The sequence below is a fragment of the Rhinichthys klamathensis genome, unplaced genomic scaffold (assembly GCF_029890125.1).
Source record: "Rhinichthys klamathensis goyatoka isolate OS25496 unplaced genomic scaffold, OSU_Roscu_1.1 h1tg000394l_1, whole genome shotgun sequence".
Lineage (NCBI taxonomy): Eukaryota > Metazoa > Chordata > Actinopteri > Cypriniformes > Leuciscidae > Rhinichthys > Rhinichthys klamathensis.
In genome coordinates, this window is record NW_026606896.1 from 233,352 (window position 1) to 257,500 (window position 24,149).

The 24,149-nt window shown below is 38.7% G+C and overlaps 3 protein-coding genes across 3 annotated transcripts in view; 1 reads left to right on the forward strand and 2 right to left on the reverse strand.

Annotated features, from left to right (window-relative positions):
• The first annotated feature begins 961 nt into the window (after positions 1–961).
• Positions 962–9,423, forward strand: fkbp3 (FKBP prolyl isomerase 3). The gene is made up of 7 exons (XM_056234380.1): positions 962–1,108; positions 1,490–1,591; positions 4,608–4,706; positions 4,831–4,966; positions 6,815–6,882; positions 9,020–9,117; positions 9,211–9,423. The coding sequence occupies exons 1-7, from the start codon at positions 1,001–1,003 to the stop codon at positions 9,263–9,265; spliced, it is 666 nt and encodes a 221-aa protein (XP_056090355.1). The 5' UTR covers positions 962–1,000; the 3' UTR covers positions 9,266–9,423.
• Positions 9,424–10,799: 1,376 nt separating this feature from the next.
• On the reverse strand, positions 10,800–14,364 carry faua (FAU ubiquitin like and ribosomal protein S30 fusion a). The gene is made up of 5 exons (XM_056234383.1): positions 14,271–14,364; positions 12,958–13,038; positions 12,734–12,878; positions 11,915–11,970; positions 10,800–11,027 (listed from the first exon to the last, which is right to left on the reverse strand). The coding sequence occupies exons 2-5, from the start codon at positions 13,030–13,032 to the stop codon at positions 10,902–10,904; spliced, it is 402 nt and encodes a 133-aa protein (XP_056090358.1). The 5' UTR covers positions 13,033–13,038; positions 14,271–14,364; the 3' UTR covers positions 10,800–10,901.
• Positions 14,365–16,743: 2,379 nt separating this feature from the next.
• prpf39 (PRP39 pre-mRNA processing factor 39 homolog (yeast)) overlaps positions 16,744–24,149 on the reverse strand; it is a 31,431-nt gene continuing 24,025 nt past the window's right edge. Inside the window, exons 10-14 of the mRNA XM_056234373.1 lie at positions 22,574–22,842; positions 21,439–21,623; positions 20,198–20,272; positions 19,689–19,803; positions 16,744–17,173 (exon numbers count right to left, since the gene is read on the reverse strand). Coding sequence (XP_056090348.1) covers positions 17,084–17,173; positions 19,689–19,803; positions 20,198–20,272; positions 21,439–21,623; positions 22,574–22,842 — 734 coding nt within the window. The 3' untranslated portion in view covers positions 16,744–17,083. The remainder of the gene's footprint in view (positions 17,174–19,688; positions 19,804–20,197; positions 20,273–21,438; positions 21,624–22,573; positions 22,843–24,149) is intronic.

Here is a 24,149-nt window from a genome sequence, read left to right on the forward strand (position 1 = left end):
TGCTAGGAGTATTTCCTACTCAAGCAAGGCGGTGTTTGACTCTGGTCAAGCGTATCCAATGGGAGCAGAGTGGGAGTGGCCTTGGACAGCAGCATGCCCAGTGCATTATGGGTGTTGAAGTTTTCTTACCTATTTGGCAAAAGAGAAGACAACAGCCCCTTTACTCCACATTCTACGGTTTATGTGTCTATGTGGTGTTTTTAATACGCTTTAAGACACACATGTGTAAGTTCATAAGTCGACAGCATTGCTGAGTATTTCCTCCTTAAAACTGCAGTGAACCAAAGACAGTCTCAAAAACACGGTTTGAAATCGCTGGTGTTTCTGACATCACAAACGACCTTGTAACCAATCAGATCAACGTGTGATCGTCAACCAGTGGATCTCTGAGCTGAGGGAGTGAGTGGAGGCGGGGCTCATTTGCACATTCATAGAACCACGCATACTAAATGAGGCGAGGGTGTCGAGTTACATTGAAGCTATTATAAGGCATGAAGAATTTTTTTTAAATATGTCATTTTGGAGATTAAAGATGAGTTCTAAGGGATACAATTATTGACTACAGGGGGAATTTAAGATTTCATTGGTCACGTCAATCACAGTACTGATGCTACACCAAACACTGATCTCTAAACCTACCCGTCACTGTATCCTTAATAAACGAAATAAGCTGCAGAGTGCGATTTCTGGTGATGTGATTTGGGGGGAAATTATTTATGCGACAGTGGTCACGTGGTACCAGTAGGAGCTCTTCCCAGCTTACAAGTTGTAATTACGAGCTGAAACCTCTTAATGGACCCTTTTCACAGACTGTTATAACGCGTTCCCACAGTTATCAACTGCGCAAATCTTGTAAAGTTTCATTTTTTATTTTTATTTAAAGGGTCCATTAAGGTAACTACGACATAGCGTGAACGCAGCATGCCGCGGTTCCTTTAAGACGCTCTTCGCCGTGATTGGCCGTTACAACCACGTGGTGAGTGTGTGTGTCGCATTGATCATGATGGCGGCTGATCTAGTGCGAGGGTGGACCGACGAGCAGCTCAAGACTGAAGAAGTGGCGAAGAAAGAGCTCATCAAATTCATCCAGGATAACGGAGCACAATCGGTAGTGTACACACTACACCTGCGCGCTCCCGCGGACCACACAACACACAACTGCGTGCAGAGAGTGTGTGGCAGAGGAGTCATGTGTCAAAACAGTCCAGATCAAATGCATGTTCTATATATGTAGAGAGAGAGAGAGAGAGAGGTTCACATATTTACTTATTAATATGTGCATGCGTCATTATTTCAAACTGTATAAAAACAGTCATTAGATACATTTGCATAGCAATGAAAATTAAATGTGCATGATAAAGCTGAATTCTATGCATTATAGGGTATTGTGTTTAATATACATGATATGTGTATATGTTCATATATATGTGTGTATAGGTTAATATATATATAATATTTGTGTGTGTGTGGATCATCTTGTCATTTGCAGTTTCTAGCTGAACACAAACTTCTTGGAAACATCAAGAATGTGGCAAAGACGGCCAAAAAAGAGCAACTCATCGAAGCGTATAACCAGCTGTTTGAGAGCAAGGTAACAAACACATATCCAATAATAATAGGCTATTTATAAACGCTTAACTATTGTTACAATCACGACCAAAAACACTCAATCTTCGCCCATAAGCTAAAAAGAAATGAACCTGACACCGCCAGTAGGTGGCGGCAAATCACCAGAGGTGGGAGTAAGTCACACATGTGCAAGTCACAAGCAAGTCTCAAGTCTTATGCTGCGTCCCAATTCGCATACTATCCGTCCTAAATAGTATTCGAAAATAGAATTAGTACGTCCCAAATCGTAGTATGTTGAAATGAGTGTCCCAAAGAGACCCGGATGGTCTACTATATCCGGTCAGAATCCGAAGTGCAGATCGATGCGCACTCTAACGGCTGATATTGCCCACAACCCATCGCGCGTTGGACGAGGATTCGGTTAGAACTACAAACACGAATGAAAAGTGTTCAAAAACTACAGACATGGAGGACGCACGAGTCCGGCGGTTGTGTAGAGAGGTTTAGATAAAGGGGTTTGAGTGATTAATTATCAGTATCTAACCTGACGAAAATGTATTTATTCAATGTTGTCCACATTATATTGCATCTGCAGCAGCATTGTGAACTTTTGCAAAGATACGTTTAGCCATTAACTTTTAAATGCATTATTATATTCAAATTCCAAACACATGAGGGGAGTCTCCGCATGAAAGACCCATGACTGGCAGATGAACGTGCGACAACAATTCTCTCCGAAATAGTAAGAAGTTATATTAGATTGAATGGAGGATTTTAACTGTGACGAGATGATTGACAGGGTAGCGACAGATCTGTCCGTTAAAGATGACGAAGTAGTATGTCCCAAAGATTGCCTACTCTTTTGCTACACACTCAAAAGTATGTACTTTTTCTTCACAAAAAGAGTACATACTTTTAGGGCGTAGTTTAAGTAGGCGAATTGGGACGCAGCATTAACCTTCGAGTCTCAAGCAAGTCCAAGTCAATTTTTTATAAAAGCAAGCAAGTCAAGTCAAGTCACTGCCTTATGTCAAGCAAGTCAAGTCAAGTCGTAGCTTGGGTCACAAGTCACTGGCAAGTCATACAAACGTTTGATGATTTCACTGAATTTATATATTAAAATAAGGTAAAACTACATAAGTTGTGGACTATGGTTTTATTTGCAACATATTTTTTTTAAATATGCATTTCCACATACAGCTGAGTGGTTACTACAATAAAAATCTAAAAAATAAATACAATTTCAAACTACATAGCCTAAAATGTAAATGTAACTGAAATTAGGCCAACATTAAAGCATGAAAAAATAAATATGCCTCAAACATTGCAGAAGACCATTAAAAGGTATTAAACAATTCACAATTCAAGTATAATGGTTCCTATGCCACCAAATGGCATTCTTCAAACTGGCATCCCCTTTATATAAGTTATATAACAGCCGTTGGCATTTAGCCTATTATGAAGTTAAAACCGCCAATAGGTGGCGCCAAATCACCGTCTTAATGTACGAGTCATAGAAGCAGTCAACTGATTTGTTCAAAATGACAGATTCGTTCTGGAACTAATGCCGCGTTCCAGGCAACCTGTAACCCGTGTTTTTCAACTCGTAACTGGGAGTACATCTATCTAGTACGAATTCACAGGTGGGAAGTCACGGGTTTGACTGCCGTTCCAGTGCACTTTTACGGGTATAAGGTTGGAAAACACGGGTTACAGGTTGCCTGGAACGATGTACTCCCAGTTACGAGTTGGAAAAACACGGGTTACAGGTTGCCTGGAACGATGTACTCCCAGTTACGAGTTGGAAAAACACGGGTTACAGGTTGCCTGGAACGCGGCATAAGCAACTAGGTCACTGAATCACAAATACGCATAACTCTTTCTGTGGCTTGTTTGGAACTATTGTCATTGGAGAAATAGAGCAAAAACAGAAAATATTTGGAATATTATGTCTAAAATGTCACATCACAATATTCACTCTTTGTTTACTGAACTGTTTTATAAAATCATCACATTTGCAATCGCGCCAATAATCTGGAAATATTTTTTTATATATGTTATAATTATGAAAATAACTCATAGGGCCATTTTTCCACCACAGTTTGAATTTTGGGTGCATATTAATTCTGCTGGCACTTTTTGCCACCAACCCCCTGATAACATTAAGAGAAACATAAACGACAAAACTAACAGTTTTCTATATTGTTTTTCGTCATTGGAAAGAACAACATTTTTGGCTTTAAAGCAAGATTTAAAAAGAAATTTGGCAAATTTTATACAAAACATATACCATCATTAATTATCATTTGAATATTGACAACATTAAGCTACATTTGAAAACATAATTGTGTATAAAGAGGCATGCTGTTTTGACCAATATTATTCTCTCTAGATTTAAAGATAGTCAAATTAACTATAACAAACAGGTTAAACAAGCCATAGCTTACTTTTAGACGTGGTGAATGAAGTTCGACTGTTCGAGGTTGTGATGGTCGTCCGATATCCCTTGCCAGTTATTATGCGTACAACAAATCTTCTTGCATGAATATGGTCATTTTCTAGTGTTTATATCCAAAAAGATACGATGCAGGGAGATGTTTTTGTATTTGGCGCGCTCACCGCGATGTAGGCTATTTCTGGGCTTGTGCAGCGTCACGCAATCGCGCAGAATCTGATGACTGACGTCAATGGTTCCGTTGCTTTCATTTTGTTTATCAATGGATGTTGCGATGATTTATATAAATCAAGTCATTCTCGAGTCATACAGTTCAAGTCAAGTCAAGTCTCAAGTCATTGGATCTCAAGTCAAAGTCAAGTCGAGTCATTTTCTTAATTTAGTCAAGCAAGTCTCAAGTCCTTAAATTTGCGACTCGAGTCTGACTCGAGTCAAGTCATGTGACTCGAGTCCCCCATCTCTGCAAATCACTGTCTCTACGAGTGAGTCATTGAATCATTCACTCAGACGATTCGTTCAAAACGGTTGATTCATTCAGGGACAGAGCAGAAGTGTGTGAGCCGACGATTTGTGTTTCTCTCAGAGGTTTAAAGGCACAGAAGTGGAACTGGTGACAGAAGAGGTCCAAGCTGTTAAAATCCACGACAATCCCAAAGAAATCAAGACAGAGACGGTGGATGAGGTACTATCTTCATCATCATCATCATCATCATCTTCTTCTTCATTGGCTATATTGTTTACATGCACAACTTCTGTTTCAGTCGGACTGAATTCATGCGGATTGATGAATCTGTGTTTCTCCTCAGGGTCCTCCGAAGTTCACCAAGTCCATCCTGAAGAAAGGAGACAAGACGAACTTCCCGAGGAAGGGCGACACCGTGAGCTGCTGGTACAGCGGGACGCTGGAGGACGGGACCGTCTTCGACACCAACATCCCCGCGTGTGAGGATATTAACACTGCATGTGCTTTTGTAGACAGTTACACTTATTTCAATGTGTTCCCGGGTCTTAGGGGAATATTTGATCCAATGTGCATCCCGTGTTATTTTAGTATCATTGAGCTACTATTATTAGGGATGTCAACGATTAATCGACGTTCGATTAATTGTCGATAACACGTTTAATCGATAAACCTTATCGATCATCGGTTAAGCAGGTTCATGCGCGTGCGTGCTGCTCAACCGCGAAACATGTAAGCGAGCGCGCCGGAGTTATGTTTGGGACTATTTTACACTTTCATCATGACTATAAGTTTGCGTGTGCATTCGCTGCCTTTTGTTTTGTGCAAATGGAAGTTGTAATAGTTTATTTTGTGTGCGCCTATCTATATCTGATTTATCTCATATTGGATGCATTAGAATTGACGCAGCGTGATCTTTAGCGCGCGCAGCTCAAATGGCAATGCACGACTAATAACGACTATTGGGACTGTCATATTATATAACATTATAAAGAGAACAATATTGTAATAAAACATTGTGAATTATTTGGGTTTAGTTGCCGTGCCGCGTTGTTCAAGGAAGAGCGCGTCCACAACTTGAGTCATTCTGAATGGCACGTAACTTAGTTCAAGTTCACTTGTGCATTCACGTCATTTTGTGCAGATATAATTTGTAATATTATGTTTCTTTTGTATATATCTGATTAATCTCATAAGATGCGTTTCTTTGAGTTAAATAACGTGCTAGCAAAGTGCTCAACGGTTAAGTTATTCATTCAGCGCGCGCCGCTCAAGCAGAATGCACGACTAATAACGAGGATTAATTTGGGACTGTCATATTACATAACATGAGAACACTATTTTATTAAATCGGTGTGAATTCATTGGGTTTAGTTGCCGTTTTCAGTGCGTTGTTCCAGGAAGAGCACGCGTCCACAAGTCACACATTCTGACAAGCGCATCTGAGCCGGCGTTGGTGACACGTTGTATTAGTCCTTATATTTGATTATTAAATATTTAATTTATTTAATTATCAATCACATCGAAACATTTTACAATCCTACTAGCCCTTTATTTAGATTAAAACCATTCTCATTAATTTGGTGAGGAACATAGCGGTTTGAGCAGCATTTGCAGAGCTGTCATGCTGTTGGCCATATGCACTGCAGCAGACGCATATTGCAGTATTAAGGCTAACGATTAATCGATTAATTGATCGTTAATTTAAACGACGATCGATCATGGGAATTTGTGAAAATTGACATCCCTAACTATTATAGTTTTTATTTATGTTTTGCACATTATTAAACATTATTGGTAATTTGCATTTTAATAATATTTAATTAATTAATATTTTGTTTTATTTATATTTTATGTTTTCACTTTTATTTTACTTGTTAATGTTAATTTGGTGTTTTTGTCATTTTGTCTATAATATTTGTATTATTATTATGTTAATTCATTTTTAGTTTTAATCTATTTTCATATTTTCTGTTTTAATTTTTATTTTAGTTTTTAATTGTAAATTTGTGTGTTTTTGTCATTTTGTCAATTTTTTATTAATATTTTGTTAATTCATTTTTAGTGTTAATTAGTTTTATATTTTCTGTTTTTATTCTAATTTTATAGTTTTAGGTGTTTTGGGGTGTTGTCATTTTTATTCGTTTTTTTAATGTGTATATATATATGTAGTTGTAATTAGTTTTCATTTTTTCTGTTTTCATTTTTATTTTTTTACATGTCTATATAGTTTTTTAATTTTTTTTATTAAATTTTTATTTATTTTAGTGCGATTAGTGTAGTGAGTCGCTGTAAATCATCTTTAGTTTGATTCTCTTCTGTTGTTCCAGCTGCAAAGAAGAAGAAACAGTCCAAACCGCTGAGCTTCAAGGTCGGACTGGGCCGAGTGATCCGAGGGGTGAGTCACGATTCATTAGTGATCCGAGGGGTGAGTCACGATTCATTAGTGATCCGAGGGGTGAGTCACGATTCATTAGTGATCCGAAGGGGCGAGTCACGGTTCATTAGAGATCCGAGGGGCGAGTCACGGTTCATTAGTGATCCGAGGGGTGAGTCACGGTTCATTAGTGATTCGAGGGGCGAGTCACAATTCATTAGAGATCCGAGGGGCGAGTCACGATTCATTAGTGATCCGAGGGGCGAGTCACGATTCATTAGAGATCCGAGGGGTGAGTCACGATTCATTAGTGATCCGAGGGGCGAGTCACGGTTCATTAGTGATCCGAGGGGCGAGTCACGATTCATTAGTGATCCGAGGGGTGAGTCACGATTCATTAGATATCCGAGGGGCGAGTCACGATTCATTAGTGATCCGAGGGGCGAGTCACGATTCATTAGTGATCCGAGGGGCGAGTCACGGTTCATTAGTGATCCGAGAGGCGAGTCACGATTCATTAGTGATCTGAGGGGCGAGTCACGATTCATTAGTGATCCGAGGGGCGAGTCACGATTCATTAGTGATCTGAGGGGCGAGTCACGATTCATTAGTGATCCGAGGGGCGAGTCACGATTCATTAGTGATCCGAGGGGCGAGTCACGGTTCATTAGTGATCCGAAGGGGCGAGTCACGGTTCATTAGAGATCCGAGGGGCGAGTCACGGTTCATTAGTGATCCGAGGGGCGAGTCACGGTTCATTAGTGATCCGAGGGGCGAGTCACGGTTCATTAGAGATCCGAGGGGCGATTCACGGTTCATTAGTGATCCGAGGGGCGAGTCACGATTCATTAGTGATCCGAGGGGCGAGTCACGATTCATTAGTGATCCGAGGGGCGAGTCACGATTCATTAGTGATCCGAGGGGCGAGTCACGATTCATTAGTGATCCGAGGGGCGAGTCACGATTCATTAGTGATCCGAGGGGCGAGTCACGATTCATTAGTGATCCGAGGGGCGAGTCACGATTCATTAGTGATCCGAGGGGCGAGTCACGATTCATTAGTGATCCGAGGGGCGAGTCACGATTCATTAGTGATCCGAGGGGCGAGTCACGATTCATTAGTGATCCGAAGGGGCGAGTCACGGTTCATTAGAGATCCGAGGGGCGAGTCACGGTTCATTAGTGATCCGAGGGGTGAGTCACGGTTCATTAGTGATTCGAGGGGCGAGTCACAATTCATTAGAGATCCGAGGGGCGAGTCACGATTCATTAGTGATCCGAGGGGCGAGTCACGATTCATTAGAGATCCGAGGGGTGAGTCACGATTCATTAGTGATCCGAGGGGCGAGTCACGGTTCATTAGTGATCCGAGGGGCGAGTCACGATTCATTAGTGATCCGAGGGGTGAGTCACGATTCATTAGATATCCGAGGGGCGAGTCACGATTCATTAGTGATCCGAGGGGCGAGTCACGATTCATTAGTGATCCGAGGGGCGAGTCACGGTTCATTAGTGATCCGAGGGGCGAGTCACGGTTCATTAGTGATCCGAGGGGCGAGTCACGGTTCATTAGTGATCCGAAGGGGCGAGTCACGGTTCATTAGAGATCCGAGGGGCGAGTCACGGTTCATTAGTGATCCGAGGGGCGAGTCACGGTTCATTAGTGATCCGAGGGGCGAGTCACGGTTCATTAGAGATCCGAGGGGCGATTCACGGTTCATTAGTGATCCGAGGGGCGAGTCACGATTCATTAGTGATCCGAGGGGCGAGTCACGATTCATTAGTGATCCGAGGGGCGAGTCACGATTCATTAGTGATCCGAGGGGCGAGTCACGATTCATTAGTGATCCGAGGGGCGAGTCACGATTCATTAGTGATCCGAGGGGCGAGTCACGATTCATTAGTGATCCGAGGGGCGAGTCACGATTCATTAGTGATCCGAGGGGCGAGTCACGATTCATTAGTGATCCGAGGGGCGAGTCACGATTCATTAGTGATCCGAGGGGCGAGTCACGATTCATTAGTGATCCGAGGGGCGAGTCACGATTCATTAGTGATCCGAGGGGGAGTCACGATTCATTAGTGATCTCTATGATTCATTGATCACCATATATCCTCAGATGACTGTGTGTGTGTGTGTGTGTGTGTGTGTGTGCAGTGGGATGAAGGTGTGCTGACGATGAGTAAAGGTGAGACGGCGCGGCTGGAGATCGAGTCGGATTGGGCGTACGGGAGGAAAGGCCTTCCAGATTCAAAGTATCCTTCGTTAAACGTCTCATTAATTGATTATTTGATCATGTTCTTCAGACTGATGAGATCGTTCCTCTGGCCTTAACCATTATTACCCAGAATCCCACCGAACGCAAAGCTGATATTTGAGGTGGAGCTGGTGGCTATTGATTGATCTTTGCAATGATCGACGGGATCCATGTGACGGCGGTTTGGAGGGAACGTTTGTTTAGACATGTTCATTATTAATCACAAGTTATTTCAGCCTGACAAAGAGAAGTTTTCTGACTATTTTTGCATGATTGTAAAGCTGCAATAAAAACAAACCCTGAACTATGCGTTGTGTGCCGTTCTTACACATCCAGCTTTCAAAAACTAAAACATATCAAGAACTGTATTAAATATACAGCATGTGTATATATATTGTTGTAACTCTGAATATATAGTTATAAATCTGAATATATTGTTTTTAATAGTATTCAATATTTACATTTATATATTCAGTTATAACTATATATTCATGATTTGTAAATATATTTTCTGACTAATTACTATATATTCATGATTTACATTTATATATATTCAGTTATAACTATATATTCAGGATTTATAACTATATATTCTGACAAATAACTATATATTCAGATTTACATTTATATATTCAGAGTTATAACTATATATTCATGATTTACATTTATATATTCAGAGTTATAACTATATTCATGATTTACATTTATATATTCAGAGTTATAACTATATATATATTCATGATTTACATTTATATATTCAGAGTTATAACTATATATTCATGATTTACATTTATATATATTCAGTTATAACTATATGTTCAGGATTTGTAAATATATTTTCTGACTAACTATATATTCGGATTTACAATATATATTCTGACTAATAACTATATATTCAAATTTACATTTATAGTCAGTTATAACTATGTATTCAGGATTTATAAATATATATTCTGACTTTGACTATATATGTGAATCTGAATATATAGTTAAATAAATAAATAGAATATAGTCAGTTATAACTATATATTCAGGATTATATATTCTATTTATATATTATAACTATATATTCAGATTCACATTTATATAGTCAAATATATAAATAGAATATATATTTATAAATCCTGAATTTGCAGTTGTAACTATATATTCAGGATTTATAAATGCATATTCAGTTAAAACTATATATTCAGATTCACATTTATAGGCAGTTGTAACTATATATTCAGTATTTATAAATGCATATTCAGTTAAAACTATATATTCAGATTCATATATTTAACGTTTGGTGTTATAACTATATTTAGTTCTCTATATATTCAGGATTTATAAATATATATTACTAATATACCTGACTCAGAGTAACATTTATTTAGTAATACATATAGTATATTAAATAGTAACTCTGAATATATAAATGTAAATCCGAACATAGTTATAAGTCTGAATATATAGTTTATATTCAGATTTGTATCTATAGATTTAAATTTACATTGATATATTCACAATTTACATATTTCCTGTTTGGCCCCCCGTAATACACATACATAACTCATGTATTTTCCATAAATCTGTGATTGCACTAAAATCTTTGCTTATATACACACTGTAAAATACATGAATATATTGATATTTAATGGATGACATGACATGCACAGTAAGCCTGCAATGAAACGAGACCCATCTCAGCTCAAGAAGCATCTTTATTCTGCGCACATGTTCCTCCAGAGTGTGTGTGTGTGCTCAGTGACGCGCTCCTCCAGAGAGTGTGTGTGCTCGGGTTTAGGAGTTGGCGTTGGGACCCTTCTTCTTCCCGAATGTGGGAACCACGTTAACGAAGCGACGGTTGTACTGGATGCGGCGCTTGGCGCGGCCCGTCTTCTTCTTCTTCTTCTCCTGTTTGTCCACCTACACACACACACACACACACACACACACACACACACACACCTGGAGTTAGCCAACAGAACTGCATCTGAGACTATAGACCCCTTTTCAGTTGGTAAACATGGTGACGGTGTCTGTGGGCGGAGCTTGGGTGGGCGGAGCTTGGGTGGGCGGAGCTTAGGTGGAGGCAGAACGATCCCTCTTCCCGCTTCACTAACGCTAGTTTGCAAGTTCTGTTAGCTTGTTTTTTAACAATGACTGGAGAAAATCCGATTTGATCTTAATGTGCAAGGTCACTCAGTGTCCAGGACCGCGATTGTTTTTTGCAAAAGTTAATTTTAACGGACGGAACCAGATTGGCCGACCCGTACACGCTCACTCAATGATGGACGATCTGACAGGATTAACGCTAACGCTAACGCTAACTCCGGTCGAGTGGCCGGACTTCCACACCTATCCGATAGAGAAGCCGAGCGTAAAGAGAAACTGAGGGCACATCTGTAGATGCCTATAATAACTGTGTGCTGGATGGTCACGTAAAGGCTTGTGTGCGATCCGCAGTTCTGCCGAGCCAGCGCCGAGAAGACGACGGTGAGTGACATTACGCTGCGATGTTCATGAGGTGAATATTTTCTAGAAATAAACATTTCAGAGACAGCACATTCATTTTTCATTGATTCTTGCACCCAACAACACAACAAGATGACATTTAATAATAATAATAATAATAATAATTTAAGCTCCTTATGTAGCCGAATCTGTGCTGGTTTGTGTTAGCCGCCTCCAGTTGTGCGCTAGCTTTGCCTCCAGCTAGCGCTGTGACGTAACTGTGACGCCGGCTCCAGAGGCTCTATGGGACATGCATTTCATTTCAAAATAATAATAATAATCATAAACAAACGACTCACTTTGGGTGTCTGTCCTCTTACTTTACCGGCACGAGCCAGAGATCCGTGAACTTTACCTGATCAACACACACACATCAAATTAATTATAGATTATATATTAAAATAATTGAAATATTGACTTACAAATTATAAATTAATAAATATATTTATAAATTATAAACAAATAAACCCATTTTAATTACAATTATATAATATTAAAGTGAGTGAGTGACTGACTGAGTGTGTGTGAATGTGTGAATGAATGTGTGTGTGTGTGCATGCGTGCGTGTCTGAGTGAGTGAGTCTGAGTGAGTGTGTGTGAATGAATGTGAGTGTGTGTGTGTGAGTGTGTGTAGTGTGTGTACCTCCCAGGAGTCTGGCGGTGAGCTCCAGTGAGCAGTGTGTGTGTGTGTGAGTGTGTGAGTGTGTGTGAGTGTGTGTGAGTGTGTGTGTGTGTGTGTGTGTGTGTGTGTGTGTGTGTGTAGTGTGTGTACCTCCCAGGAGTCTGGCGGTGAGCTCCAGTGAGCAGTGTGTGTGTGTGTGAGTGTGTGAGTGTGTGTGTGTGTGTGTGTGTGTGTGTGTGTGTGTGTGTGTGTGTGTGTGTGTGTGTGTGTGTGTACCTCCCAGGAGTCTGGCGGTGAGCTCCAGTGAGCAGTGTGTGTGTGTGTGAGTGTGTGAGTGTGTGTGAGTGTGAGTGTGAGTGTGTGTGTGTGTGTGTGTGTGTGTGTGTGTGTGTGTGTGTGTGTGTGTGTGTGTGTGTGTGTGTACCTCCCAGGAGTCTGGCGGTGAGCTCCAGTGTGTGTGTGTGTGAGTGTGTAGTGTGTGTGTGTGTGTGTGTACCTCCCAGGAGTCTGGCGGTGAGCTCCAGTGTGCAGTGCTCGGTGACTCCGCAGCTCAGAAGTGTGTGTTCATCCTCCAGTGGAGATCCGGACAGCAGAAGCACCTGCTCCTCCACAGACAGACCCTCCAGAGCCTGGACCTGAGCCTACACACACACACACACACACAGCATGAGCACGAGCACACACACACACGCCTGAGAACACACTGAGGCTCATGCTCACCTTGATGTCATGGACGGTCTCGTGTCCGGACACCTGGAGTGTGTGTAGAGACTGAGCGCGCAGGAACAGCTGCATGATGAGCTGAAACACACACACACCAGATCAACACACACTCAACCAGACCAGACTAAACCAGACCAGATCAACACACACACACTCAACCAGACCAGATCAACACACACACACTCAACCGGACTAACTCACTGAACCAGACCAGATCAGACATCACGGATCAAAAGTAACAATGATATATTTAAACTTATTAACTTTTCATTCATTATTATTAGTACACTATATATATACACACACACACACACACATATATATATATATATATATAAACACCGCTATTAAAAAGTTTGGGATTGATATTATCGAAATAAGTCCAAAGCTGCGTTTATTTGATCAAAAATACAGTAAAAACAGTGTAATATTATTCCAGTGTAAATCATCTGTTCTCTATGTGAATATACAGTAAAGTGTAATTTATTCCTGTGATCACAGCTGTATTTTCAGCATCATTACTCCAGTCTTCAGTGTCACATGATCCTTCAGAAATCACTCTAATATGAGGATCTGATGCTCATAAACATTTATGATTATTATCCGTGTTGAACAGTTCATATTTCTGTGGAAACTGATATACATTTTATTTCTCAGGATTCTTTGATGAATATAAAGTTTAAAAGTACATGATTGATCTGAAATAGAAAGCTTTTGTAACATTATACACAATAAATCAAATGTTTAATTCTTTTTGGAATGAAATTAATACTTTATACATTTTAATGCATCCTTCATGAATAAATGTTACAAAAGATTATATCTAATATAAATGCTGTTCTTTTTAACTTTCAAATAATCCTGAAATAAAAAATGTAAATAACTGTTTTCAACACTGATAATAATCATTAATATTTCTTAATGGTTTCAGGTTTTATTGTCCTGAAATCAACTAATTTCTGATGTATTTTGTAACGTAAACCCGTACGTGTTTGTTTTCACGATATTCGTCTTTCTGCATTCTCTTAAAGTTACTGTAACTGTTTAATATCATAACTTCTTACAGATATGCGACTAAATCAAATGTTTAATGACAGATATGAGAATAAACTCGTGTACGAGTGAGTGTCGCGTGCGCGGTGTGGATCACGCGGAGAAACTAAACGCGATTTAAAGGCTTATACTGAGATATTTCGGCTCAGGGTTTGAACATAACACACGGTAAAGCTTATGAATGCAGTCCATGCCGCATTAAAGTACATTAGAGACGATAAACGCGATAAATAAGTGATTTGATTAGCAGGCCTTACATTGGATGATGCTAGTCGTTCCACAACTGGACGAGGAAAGGAAAGTGCGCATGTGCGGAGCAAAGAACTCTGGGAAAAGCGCAGCCCACGTGATCGTGACGTACACCACAAGGCAACATTTTTTTATTGAATTAAAATTCACATTATACGTGCGTGTTCGCTCAAATGCAGATATTGAACGTTATAAAATGACGCAAACATAAATAAAACAGAAAAAGAAAAAGAAAAAAGAGAAACAACAACAAAAATGAAGCAATGTTAATTTTATTAGAAAATAAGTGGAAACTTTGGGAACCACATTTCCTACATTTTATAATGACTTTAAAGTATACACAAACCTTTTGGAACAGATTATTAAAAATAAAATAAAAAGCATGTATCCTGAAATTTATATAACTATGTGATGTTTTTAAATGTTCTTGTGGAATTTAATAAAATATATTTTTAAATTTAAATAAAAAAATAACAGATGTGCGCATACATTTTAAGACCATTAATAAAGACCAGAAGATTTTGAAGAAATGCTTTATTAATGTTACTGGAAGAACCTTGAGAGAACGTTCCTTGATAGCGGAGTATAGGCTATATTTCAAAAAGTAAATGTTAAAATTATTATCCAGAACAAAATTTCGACTATTATTGTGTTTGTTTCCATCTTGAGCATCAGTCCCTCGATGAATAGACGATCTCAGCGTCATCATATACAGTCACTGTTGAGAAGATGCTGGAAAACCAAAGAAAATCATCTGTTTTCATACGCTCACGTTCTCTGGGAAAGAAGAAAAATTAGGCTTTTAAGACTTTTAATTTGACTGACACACAGTTTTAAAAGGCCAATGGTAAACAAAACCCAGCCCGAATATAACAAGTACAAAAATAAAATTAGTTAAAACATGATTTATATAAGCAAAGCTTTTATCAGTGAAACGCGCGATTTAGCGGAATAAGCCCCGCCTCCAAAATATAAGAGCCAATCATAGACCGTATTCAGCGCGGCGCCAGGACAGGTAACGTTATGAAATCGGGGCTGTGAGGGATTATAGACTTACTGTGTTTTTAACGGCATCCGCTGTAAAAAGATCCTAGATCACTTATTTTCCACAGCTGACATTTCTTGTAAAGATATTTTTGCGGTGTTTCGTCAGCAGAACAATTCAAAAACACATTAAATAACAGTACAACCCACTGAAGAGATGTCTATTCCTCACAGCATCGCGTTCATTCCCGCTATAAATCAAAAATGGCGCTGCTGCGAATAATGTCGTTAGAAGCTCGTTCCGAAACGCGCGCTTATGACTGCGCATGCGCGGTGACTAGTCCAGCCTGAAAAACGAGGTTTATTGTCATTATTTGAGCGTTTAGAAACAACATTTATGAGACAGCTGTTGTCAGATTTTATTGGTGACTTAAAATAGCAAGCTTGGTGAACAGCTTTGGAGAATTTGATGTGTCCCCGTTTCAAAGAGATGACTGAGGCGTTTCCAAGATGGCCGCCGAGTGAAATGACTTGGCTTTTCTCCACTGACATCAGACAGTTCTCAAAATATACAATCTCAGATGCTATAGAATAAAACGGTTAGTTTGTTGCTAAACAAAGTGCAAATAGTACATTTATAACAGTTTAGACAGGGCTGCCAACTTTTGTGTTTAGCTTGGAGCGAAAATTAGGGGTGTGTGTAAAAATTTTTTGCATCACAATAAGTGTATTGAGATTGTCAAAACATTTGGTAACTAAACAATTTTATTAAGTTTAGTGTCAACGTTACAGTTTTTACACTGTACATAGGCCGTTTTAAATATTGCTTGACACAAATTTCACGATTTCAATTCAATTCTTGTGATTTGATTCCGATCTCGATTAAATATCGATTCATTTGGATAAATATTACGTACAGTAGATAGGTCTACATGTACATTTTTCTTAAAATAAATCTCTCGCCTAATGCTGTAAACATACAGAGCCCTGTCAGCTGGTATTATTATTAAAGTTTAAAAATAACTCAAATTAAATAATGCTGTTATAATAACGTTATATTTTAATGATACAAGAAAAAATATATGTAATAGTGCACATATTTACCAAAATACTCTAGCTAATTTTTCTAGCCAACTAATGTGCTATGGTCATTAAATGGCTTTCCTGAGGTAAATGTAACGTTACGTTATTCTCCAGCTTTTGACCTTTTTGATCGATATTACGTATGAGGCATATACATTTCGCCAAGTTTCAACATACCTATTGTTCATTCGTGTTCATTTCGATGATCGGTTCACGTGCCGCTTGAACTGAGGCGCTACGATCTTACAAGCGGCAAAAAAGTATTTATTGTTTGAATTTCGTAATAAATCTAAGAATTAGTTTCATATCAACAGTGTCAGTTGCGTGAGAGTGGGCAGCCCTGTATAGATATTATAATGGTAGTATAAACATTCAAACAGCCGCATGAGTAAATGAATCACATTCACAGGCGTGTAGGATGTCAATCTCTTTATTATGAAACCAAGTCAAAATAAAAAAACGTCTTCATGTCACGTTTATCTCTGAAAACAGGATCACATTGATTGAGGAGAGCAGAGATGATGTCAAAGTGTTGCATTCTCAACTCCTTCCACACAAATGTAAATCGTTCACCGAACACAACTAAACCTCCAAAAGCACTAAACCAATCAAGCTTCGTTAAAAACTCACTTGCACTTAGACAGAGAGGGGAGGGGGGGAAGCGGATTTCAACAGAAGAGAACACAGAATGTCTGAGACGGTGTGTGTGTTGCAGCAGTTCGAGCAGGTGTAAGATGCAGGACTCCTGATGGCATTATGTGGGAGGCGGTGGGTAGTACTGGTTATACTGACCGTATTGACCGTACTGACCCCAGGAATTCTGACCTCCCCACGAGTTATATTGCTGGAAGAGAAAAAAACAGAAGGTTGTGAGTGTACGGTTGTATAAATCGGGTTATAGTACAGGTACTGTAAAATTAAACTCCAGGAGATTTTTTTTAAAGGTGCAGTGTGTAATATTTAGGAGGATCTGTCGACAGAAATGTAATATTACATACATATCTGTTTTCAGTGGTGTATAAAGAGCTTACACAATGAAGCGTTTATTAGCTTAGAATGAGGCGTTTCTCTCTACACACACCGCGGGTTTCTACGGTGGCCCTGAACGGACAAACACGTTTCGTCACTATATTGCTCTTCAAGATAAGCTGCTAAAGCCAGCCAATAAAACACTGACACAATGATGAACAAGTAACAATAATATTCACAATAACACCAATTTACAGAATTATTAAGTAAACCTAATTTCTTAATTTATCTTTGTAAAGAAACCTCATTGCATAACTGGCTACTCTCTGCTGTCTCAGACGCCGACATCACTTCCTGAACTTCTGTTGGGTGCAGTTCGCAACCTCACCACTAGATGCTGTTCAAACGTACACACTGCACCTTTAAAGCAGAACTTTTTGGTTTTCAAGCAATCCAATCAGAGATCTCACTAATTGAACAAAATCTGCATTACCTTCAAAAAAAAAAAGAAAAAAAAAAGAAAAAGGTAATTAGATGAATAAAAATAAACCAATAAAAACAAAATGGTACAAATAAAGTGCAGCAGATTCTGTGACTGTGAAAAATATATCGTCTTTCCTTGTTTAAACTATTTTTTTTTTCTCAACATATGATTGATCTGAGGAATGTTTAACCCTCTGGGGTTCTTCGGACCAAATGGACCCGAAGAATTTAAATAAAAAATTTTGTAAAATCATAGCTTCATCGGAATGGTCCGAAATTTGGTGACTTTGTTGGTACTTGGTATATGAACACCCAAAAAAATTGGGGACAGGATTTGAATAGTCTAAGTGGTTGTAAAAAAAATGGTCACACTCAGGGTCTTCGGGTCCAAATGGACCCGCCATAGGAAATGAATGGGAAATTGACAAAAATGTGACAATACAGAGTTGTTTTGGGCATACAATCAACAAATCAGCCACGATCCAGAAAAAAGCACACAACAGTGAAGGGGTGAATCTATAAAACATCAAGAATGCAAAACAGACACATCCACACACACACACACACTTTTATACACAAAACACACTAATAAATTCAGATTACATAAATATGTTTTGAATTTTTAAAAATCACAGCTTCATCGGAATCTTACGAAACTAGGTGACTTTTATGGTATTAGGTATGTGAACAAACAAAAAATATTGAGGTCATGATCCAAGCATGCTAAGTGGTCGTCACACTTCTGCTCTTTGGTCAAAAATGACCCCCATAGGAAATGAATGGGAAATTGTCAGAGTTTTTTTTTTTTTGCATACAATCTACAAATCAGCCAGGATGCAGAAAAAAGGACTCAACAGTGAAGGGGTGAATCTCTAAAACATCAAGAGTGCAAAACAGACACACACACATACACACACACACACACAAATGAAAGCTAATTTTGGGAAATGTCTGAAATAAAAGCAATTATTCATCAATGTAAGACATAAAGTGCACAGCAATGAAAGCATGAGTCTGTAAGCCATCAAGGTTGTAAAATAGACAAACTCACACACACAAACAGACATAGGGTAATGTGAAACTGTAACAGAGAAATGTGAAAATATGTGAAATCAAATCAATGAATCAAATAAGTTAGAATTAAGTTAGAATTAAACATTGGGTAACAAAATGCTTTCCATTTGTTCTCTTTCTAATGCAATGTTCAGGTTTGACTGTATTATAAAGTAAAACTGGCAGTTCAAATTACCATTTAAACCAAACAAACAAACAAAAAAAAGACAAAAAATAGTCTTTGAGAATCTGTTATTATATTTTAAAATCAACAACCTGAAAAAAATTGTCAAAGATGTGCAAAACTCACAAGAATTCTGAACCCTTTCTACAGAGAGCTGTAAATCCACTAGTGGTAAAAATGTGCTATTGCGTGATAATGCTCAGTGTGTCCAGCAGATGGCATCCATCTCATTTCAAAAATTGTTTTCATGAGGCCTAGGCTTGACTCTAAAATGAAATACAGCTTAAAAAAAATAATAAAAAAATACATATTTATAAAAAAATTATATTATATTCAATGGGAAAAAATGGGTCATAATTATTGCATAAATATTCATTATAAATCATAAAATTCTCTCAAAACACCAAAAAATAAAAGAAAAAAAATGATAAAAAACAAGTAAAAAAATATATATATATGATTTTCTTTTAATAAATATGAATCAAACCCTTCCGGACCATTTGGTCCCGAAGACCCTGAGTGTGACCCTGAAATGAAGGACCCCAGAGGGTTAAAGGGTTTTTCCAGGACGTACATTTCAAAAAGTCACATTTTTGAAGCACCTTGCACGAGCCCTGTGTAAAGACCCACGTTCAGGCGTCTGGTTGGTCATGAGCGTTGATAAACTGACCTGATACCAGTTGTTATAGTTGTATCCTGCATTGTTGGCCTGCATGTCCATCATCTGAGCCGAGGCCGCTGATTGGTCGTCTGTTCGCTGTCTCTTCGCGTCCGGCTCCTCTGAGCTGCATCACACCAGACAAAACACTCATCTCAACTTCTTATGTTACAAGCTCCCTCAAATGTTGTTTAAAATATGCAAATTAGCCATATCAAATATGCACTCATTTGCATACATTTCCTAAACAGAAATCTGAACATTGGATAAAGTCAGATTCATAATTACTGTTGTGCTTTTAAATTTACTGTCGACCATGTTTTCAGGAATAAGATGTTCTGTATACCAGGCGAATGACACGTGAACAAACCTTCAGCATATAGATATGAATAAAACTCTAGTTTGGTGTGTGTAATGATCCGATGCGTGGCTCAAAAAACTGTAAATGATCCGACCCGTGAATTTTGTGGTCCGTTGCACCTCTAGTAATAAGCACAGATTGACGCACTGGCGTCTCTTACCCGTTCTCTGCTTTCCTCTTTAACGTCTCCTGCTCCGCCTCGAGCCGCTGATGCTGTTCGTATGCCGCCACAAGTCTGCGGATAAACACAGTCACGTTAAAAACACCTTCCCTAAACTAATGTTCAGCCTAAAGGTCCTTGCACACCAAGTCAGAAATTCTCGTCTGAAATCTTTGCACGTTAAATAATAAATACTTCGTCCGTCATTAAAAAAATTCAGATCGGGTTTGATTTTCTGCGTTTTTCACATCCATTTTGAGGCGTTTTGACAATTCAGAGCCACCGAATGACGGATACGAAAATATCGGACTCGGTGTGCCTTAAAGGTGCAGTCTGTAAGAATGACAGCTAGTGGTTGAAATCGGTACTGCAGTCCAAATTCAAAATATCAAAGCTCATAGCCACCCCCATCCCCCCCCCAGACTCGACGCTGACGCGGGTCGCCAGTTTGAGGACACGCAACCGGAACGGGCGCAATTGACCTTCGCAGGGAGTTTGACTGACAGACGATCTGACCAATCATAATCCGCCATCCCCCATTTTTGTCCAACAAAGCCGTCAGGAGAGTTAGTAGATTAACATTGGAGGATTTAAACTTGAGAAACGGCGTGTACTGACGTCTTTCCGCGGTTAAAACAACATTCCTTCTGATGTTCATTCATGTTTATTTGATGCTAAAATGAACTAGGAAGAGATGATCGGTTCGCGAGCGGCTTTAACAGAGGCTCTAGCGATCTGTCAGACACATTAAAGAGCCACAAAACGGAATTTATCGTTTAAATTTCTTTTTTTTTAAATTACCAAATTTGAAAGTTGAGACTTTTTTTCATATCAAAAGTTAAGCTGGTCTGACTGCATTTATCCGCGTTTTAACATTATAACATGAGATTTTTAGATGGATAGAGGCTTTTTAGGTTGTGGGGAATCTGCCATCTCTGACCCAGTTTGTTTGTTCATTTCCATGGCGACGACAATACGTTGTGTTTTCCGACAACTGGCATCCCGGGGTGTCTAAATACTATTGGCTGAACTGGCAGTGGGCGGAGTCACAGACCAAAACAAAAACCGACTGACAACAACAGTAAGTAAAATAACCGGCCGTAGAAGTGTTTTTCAGAGAAACGAGTACGTGATCTTAGCACGTTTCCTAATTATCTGCAAACATATGGTATGTTTATGCTTTAGTAGAGTACCAATGCTACTACATACAGCACCTGTAAGAACAGAGGAAAGTTACGTACACGTTGATGTCACTGCCGAAGTCCTCGAGGAACTCGACCTTGCGTTGGGAGAAGGTGACGCGTGACTCGAGGGGCATGGAGCTGCTCAGCGCTCGGTCAAAGCACGCGATGATCTCGGGCTCGTTCTGCTGGACGTCTCCGCTGTACTCCAGCTCAAGCAGGTTCAGATACAGCTTCGGGTTCGTCTGCTCACACACACACACACACAGTCAAACCCGAGTGCATTCAGACACCTTCAACTAGCGATGGGTCATTCATGAACGATCCAGTTCACAATGATCCAAAGACTCAGAAGGTAAATTATCTGTATATTATCTTTGGCTGCAATATGATAATTTCTTAATTCAAAATATGATCAAGATTGCGGGGAATTTGGCTGTTAAAAGTAGAACATTTAAAGCCACTTAAATGAACGAAACGACTCGAATGAAGATTCGTTCATTCTGATGAACGAGAGTCACTAAAATGATCTGAACTTCCCATCACTACCTGCAACATTTCTCACATTATCAGTTTATTAGCTATAATTTAGAAAAATGGCAATAAAATATGAGCAGAACTCAGTGGATATTTGACTGGTTTTGTCCGTCCTTCTGTTAGACTCTCACACATGAATTATGTTGAATATCTGTCAGCTGTTAAATTTAACTACACAATTAGATAATACCAGTTTAGCTCAACCAGTGACCAAGCAATGCTTCATGTTGTTCAGTGTGTGTGTAAAAAGAGCATTAGCAATTACAGAAAACACACTTCAGCAAAACATCATCAGCTCAAAGTGGAGGAGTAATATTTGCTCCTGATAATGAGAAAATAGCACGACCCCGTCTTTTTCGACGGCCTCCATCCGCACTTCTGCACTTTTTTTTTGTGCACCAATTTTTAAACCTTAAAAAAGGATTTTGTGTGTAAAAATAACAGTAAAAGTATTTTTTTAAATTATGTTCTCATGCCAAAAATTCTAGATTCCTTAAATCACAAGTCAACCTCAGAAACTTCATTTGTGAGAAGAAAAATAAAAAAAGCAATAATTTAAAAAACAAACATGAAATTAAATGGATTATGCATTGTTATATTGGTGCATACAAATGAAAATACTTAAATATTTGTGTTCATTCAGCGAAAATAACACGACCTCGTCTTTTTCGACGGCCTCCATCAGCACTTTCTTGGCCTTGCCGATGCTCTTCTGCACTTTGACCATCTGCCGCGCCAGCTTCACGGCGTAGAAGGAGGACTCGCTGCTGTTCTTCCCGTTGGTGATGGCGTCCCGCAGCAAAGCCTCGGCTTCGTCCATGTTCCCGTGCCGGCGCTCCAGACTCACCCGTCTCAGCCTCACCATGGCCAGTCCCGGCACGCCCTCCTCGAACGCCTTCAGGATGCTCCGGGCCTCTTCGATGCTGCCTGCGGGCGCCAGGTTTGCAGAAATCAGTGTCAAACACACACACACACACACACGTGCACATGCACACAGAGATACCGCACACACTACCAGTCTAAAGATGTGGATCAGTAGATGTTTCGTTTTTAGAAAAAGCTTCTTCTGCTCACCAAGGCTGCATTTATTTGATTAAAAAAAAAATTGTGTTAAATATGACCATTTAAAATAACTTTTCTATGTGAATATATAGTAAAGTGTAATTTATTCCTGTGATCAAAGCTGAATTTTCAGCATCATTACTCCAGTCTTCAGTGTCACATGATCCTTCAGAAATCACTCTAATATGAGGATCTGATGCTCAGGAAACATAATCAGTTGAAAACAGTTGCTTTCATGAATAGAAAGTACAAAACAGCAACATTTATTAGAAATAGCTTTATCTTTTAAGTGAAGTGAAGACTGGGGTAATGATGCTGAAAATTCAGCTTTGATCACAGGAATAAATTACACTTTACTGTATATTCACATAGAAAATAACTGATTTAAATAGTAATATTTCACAATATTACTGTTTTTTTTTTTTTTTTTTAATCAAATAAATGCAGCAGAAGAGACTTCTTTTTAAAAACATTTAAAATCTCCAAAACCTTTGACTGGTAGTGTAACCTAATCTCAAATGTTTGATCGTCATAAAATGTAACTTAAGGCATGAAAATATTACGATATTATAAGCATTAACATCATAATTTTCTGTAAAGCTGCTTTGAAACAATGTGTATTTATTGTGAAAAGTGGGATAAAAATAAATTTGACTTGACAAATTACCAGATTTTCTGGAAAATAAGGCGCACCGTGTCAAAATTGAATTGTTGAGAGAGAAAAAAAAACATTGCATAAGTCATATTTTATTACTACTTTCAGAAATTATGTAAAATATCGGTAAAAACAAAACGTTTACAAATATTAAACTACGGAAGCTTGTTTCCGCCACAGAATAAAATATTTTAAAAGATAATTGCGACTTTTTCATCTCACAATTGTGAGTTTATTTCTTAGACTTGCGCGTTATAATGTCAGAATTGCGTTATATAAAGTCGCAATTGTGAGTCACAATTATCTTTTTAAATGTTTTATCATTCGGCAGAAACATGCTTTCTTATTAAACAGTTTAGTTCCCATCACTACAGGAAAAAACAAAACTAAATATTTAGAACAGAACAGGAATGAAAAACATACAAGTATAAATGCCATTCACTATAAACGACACTATAAATGCCAAGCCAAAGCAAAACTAAAATGCATTCTGCAAATTTTGCTGCTAATTTGAAAT